The following is a 2,723-nucleotide window of genomic DNA, read 5'->3' on the forward strand; positions in this document are numbered from 1 at the left end:
GAATTAAACCAGCACCTTTTTGTGTGAGGCTGAAGTTAAATCCATACCCTTTTTTCCCTTGGAAAGCAAAAACAATGTTTGTCAGCTTTCCATATAGCTCTTCAGGAGCTGTTCAGGTCTTGAATTTCTTGCTGCAGTGCTGCGTGCTCTCGGTCGACGTTCTGTTTCTCAGCCTTCATTGCATTGCGTGCACTTTCTAAAGCTCTTTCACTGTTCAGCTTTTCTTTGAGCTTCTGGACCTCTCGTCGAAGGACATCATTTCTTCGACTCGTGGCATCTTTTTCCGTTGTCAGCGATTTGTACAGGACCTCCAGTATTTTTTCACTTTGCAGTCTGCCGTAGAGCTCTTCAACCTCCAGCTGTAATGTGTGGTTTTGTTGGATCAAGGCTTCGTTTTCTTCTTTCATGACATCATTCCTGTCTACCAAAGCTTGTTCCTTTACAAGCCTTTTCTCCACCTCCTGAATTTCTTTTTTCAGGATTTTATTTCTGTGCGTTAGATTCTTTTTCTCTCCTTTCAGCGAGTCATAAATTGCCTTTGTAACAGTTTTGTTTTCTATCTCCTCACTGCACTGTTGGATTTCTTGATGGAGTTCATCGTTGCGTTGTCTTAAGGCTCCTATCTCCTCTCTCAGCGGACCACACTTGCCTTCATATTCTTTCATACCTCGAAACTTTGAGTGGAGCGTTGCAAGTGTTTTAAGAAGCTCATTTTGTTTTGCAGAGACAACTTTTTCTTCTGCTTTCAGGGCTTTATATTTGTCTTTCATGGCTTTTCTGTTCTGGATCCTACTGGTAAGGTCCTCAATGTCTATTTGGATGTCTTCATTTTCTCTGCACATAAATCCCATGTTGTGCAACTTCTCCCTACACATGACACCGAAAATCTTTTGATCTTCATAATCTTTGTAGAGCTTCTGGCGTTGTTCTTTCAGTGCTGCGTTCTGCTGGCTGATGGTCACTGTTGAAACTTCCATTTGCTCATTCATTTCCCGCAGAGCCTTTTCATATCGGAGATCTTTGGATATCTCCCGAATCTCTTGTCTCAGGTCGTCATTTTGCTGGCTTATCGCCTCTTTCTCTGCTTTCAGTGTGTCATACGTTTCATCCAGAGCAGTTAAATTTCTACGCTTTTCTTTGAGCTCCTGGATTTCCTCTTGTATGCTGTAATTTTGGAGCCTCATGGCCTCTGTTTCCTCCTTAATGACATTACACAATTCCTCCAAAGATGGTTCATTTTGGGGTCTTCTCCTGAGCTCCTGAATTTCTTGTCTCAACGCCTCGTTTTGCTGGCTTGCTGCTAAGAGCTCTGCTTTGACTTTATCATAGTTCTCATCAAAGGATTTATCATGTGTCATATTGTGTAGCTCCTGGCGTTCTTTTTCCAAAGCTTCATTGGCGTTCAAAATGGCTTCTTTCGCCACTTGCATAGCGTTGGACATTGCATCCAATTCTTTTTGAGTTTGGCTATTTTCATGGAGCTCTGCTAGTTGTTTTTTCTCATATTGTCTAGCGTACCTTTGCAGTTGGAGATCTATTCCTTCCAGTTGTTGAATGACTGCATCCAAGTCCACTTTGATTTCTTGGTCAGATATATCTGCTTGTTCTTGGCTGACGTCCATGCCCAGATTGTCAAAGAACTTCTCAGAAGGGACCGTTTCCTCGATGCAGCTCATTTTTCTTCTCTCTTAACGACTGTGTTAACCACCGCTTGTTTTTCTGGGCTCTGTACACGAAGCTCAGTTGTAAATGATTGATTAGACTGAGGAGCTGAAGTTTCAGAATGTGTTCACTCTGTGGCTTTGATCTTCAGAATGTGGAAGCAGGCAGTGACATCACTTTCCCCTCAGAACGGTGTTTATGACATCATCAACATTATGACATCGTCTAAATTCTGATCGATAAAGTACAGGAAGTGAGGGAACCTTTCACACAGCATGGTGTTTATGAAATGGTAAAAAGACAGAGGATCAAGTCTGAATCTACACATTTTTATACACAGAACATATCTTCCTGTTGTCTACGTCTTCTCGCATAAGAAGCAATCAGTCGCTCCCAAAATCTGGCAGCAATACTGTTTTTCCACTGTTTGAACACAAACATCCTCTCGCATTAACCCTTTCTGGTCTGCCCTGTCCAAACCTGGGCCAACGTCCCAGAGAAGTTCACACATCCTAGCAAACTTTTCACAACATGCCTCAACACAGAATTAATCATATTTCAAACATCCATCAGTGGTCAATAGCTAGGATCTATCTATACACAGATTTAAATGCTTATGTTTTAAAGTAAAAGTAGTTAATATGATGCACATAATTAAACTTCTTCCTCCCTGTACATCTGTATATGTGCTTTTTATGTCTTAGTTTCATGCTGGCAGTGAAAGCACCGATGTTTGGGTTGTTTATGGTGGACAGATGATGGCGGTCTGTGTGAATTTGGAAGTTCTTCTGTCTCAAAACACCTGCCTGAAATTAATTATGACACAGCCCTAAGGAAAAAATAACATTTTACAAATCAGTTCTGTCCTTGTGATTATGTCGTACTCCGTGATTCCTTGCATTTGGACCAGAAGAAATGTAGTAAAAATTGGAAATGCACGATACTGTAAAAGTGGAATGTTGTCCAGGAAACGTGAGAGTAGCAAGCCAGCAATTTAGAGATTTATAAAAGTGAAGTTGATTTAATTGAGCAGAGGCCTTTCTTTTCCATTTAGTTCCCAA

General features: G+C 41.1%; 1 protein-coding gene across 1 annotated transcript; it reads right to left on the reverse strand.

Annotated features, from left to right (window-relative positions):
- Positions 1-7: 7 nt before the first annotated feature.
- Positions 8-1,808, reverse strand: LOC123966750 (protein Daple-like). Its single transcript, XM_046042871.1, has one exon. It carries the CDS (start codon positions 1,674-1,676, stop codon positions 102-104), a length of 1,575 nt encoding a protein of 524 aa, XP_045898827.1. The 5' UTR covers positions 1,677-1,808; the 3' UTR covers positions 8-101.
- Positions 1,809-2,723: the final 915 nt, after the last annotated feature.

This window comes from Micropterus dolomieu, unplaced genomic scaffold (genome assembly GCF_021292245.1).
Source record: "Micropterus dolomieu isolate WLL.071019.BEF.003 ecotype Adirondacks unplaced genomic scaffold, ASM2129224v1 contig_14156, whole genome shotgun sequence".
Classification (NCBI taxonomy): Eukaryota; Metazoa; Chordata; class Actinopteri; order Centrarchiformes; family Centrarchidae; genus Micropterus; species Micropterus dolomieu.

Excerpts from the sequence above, each read along its gene's own strand:
- LOC123966750 (XM_046042871.1), bottom strand. The coding sequence starts at position 1,676 with ATGAGCTGCATCGAGGAAACGGTCCCTTCTGAGAAGTTCTTTGACAAT.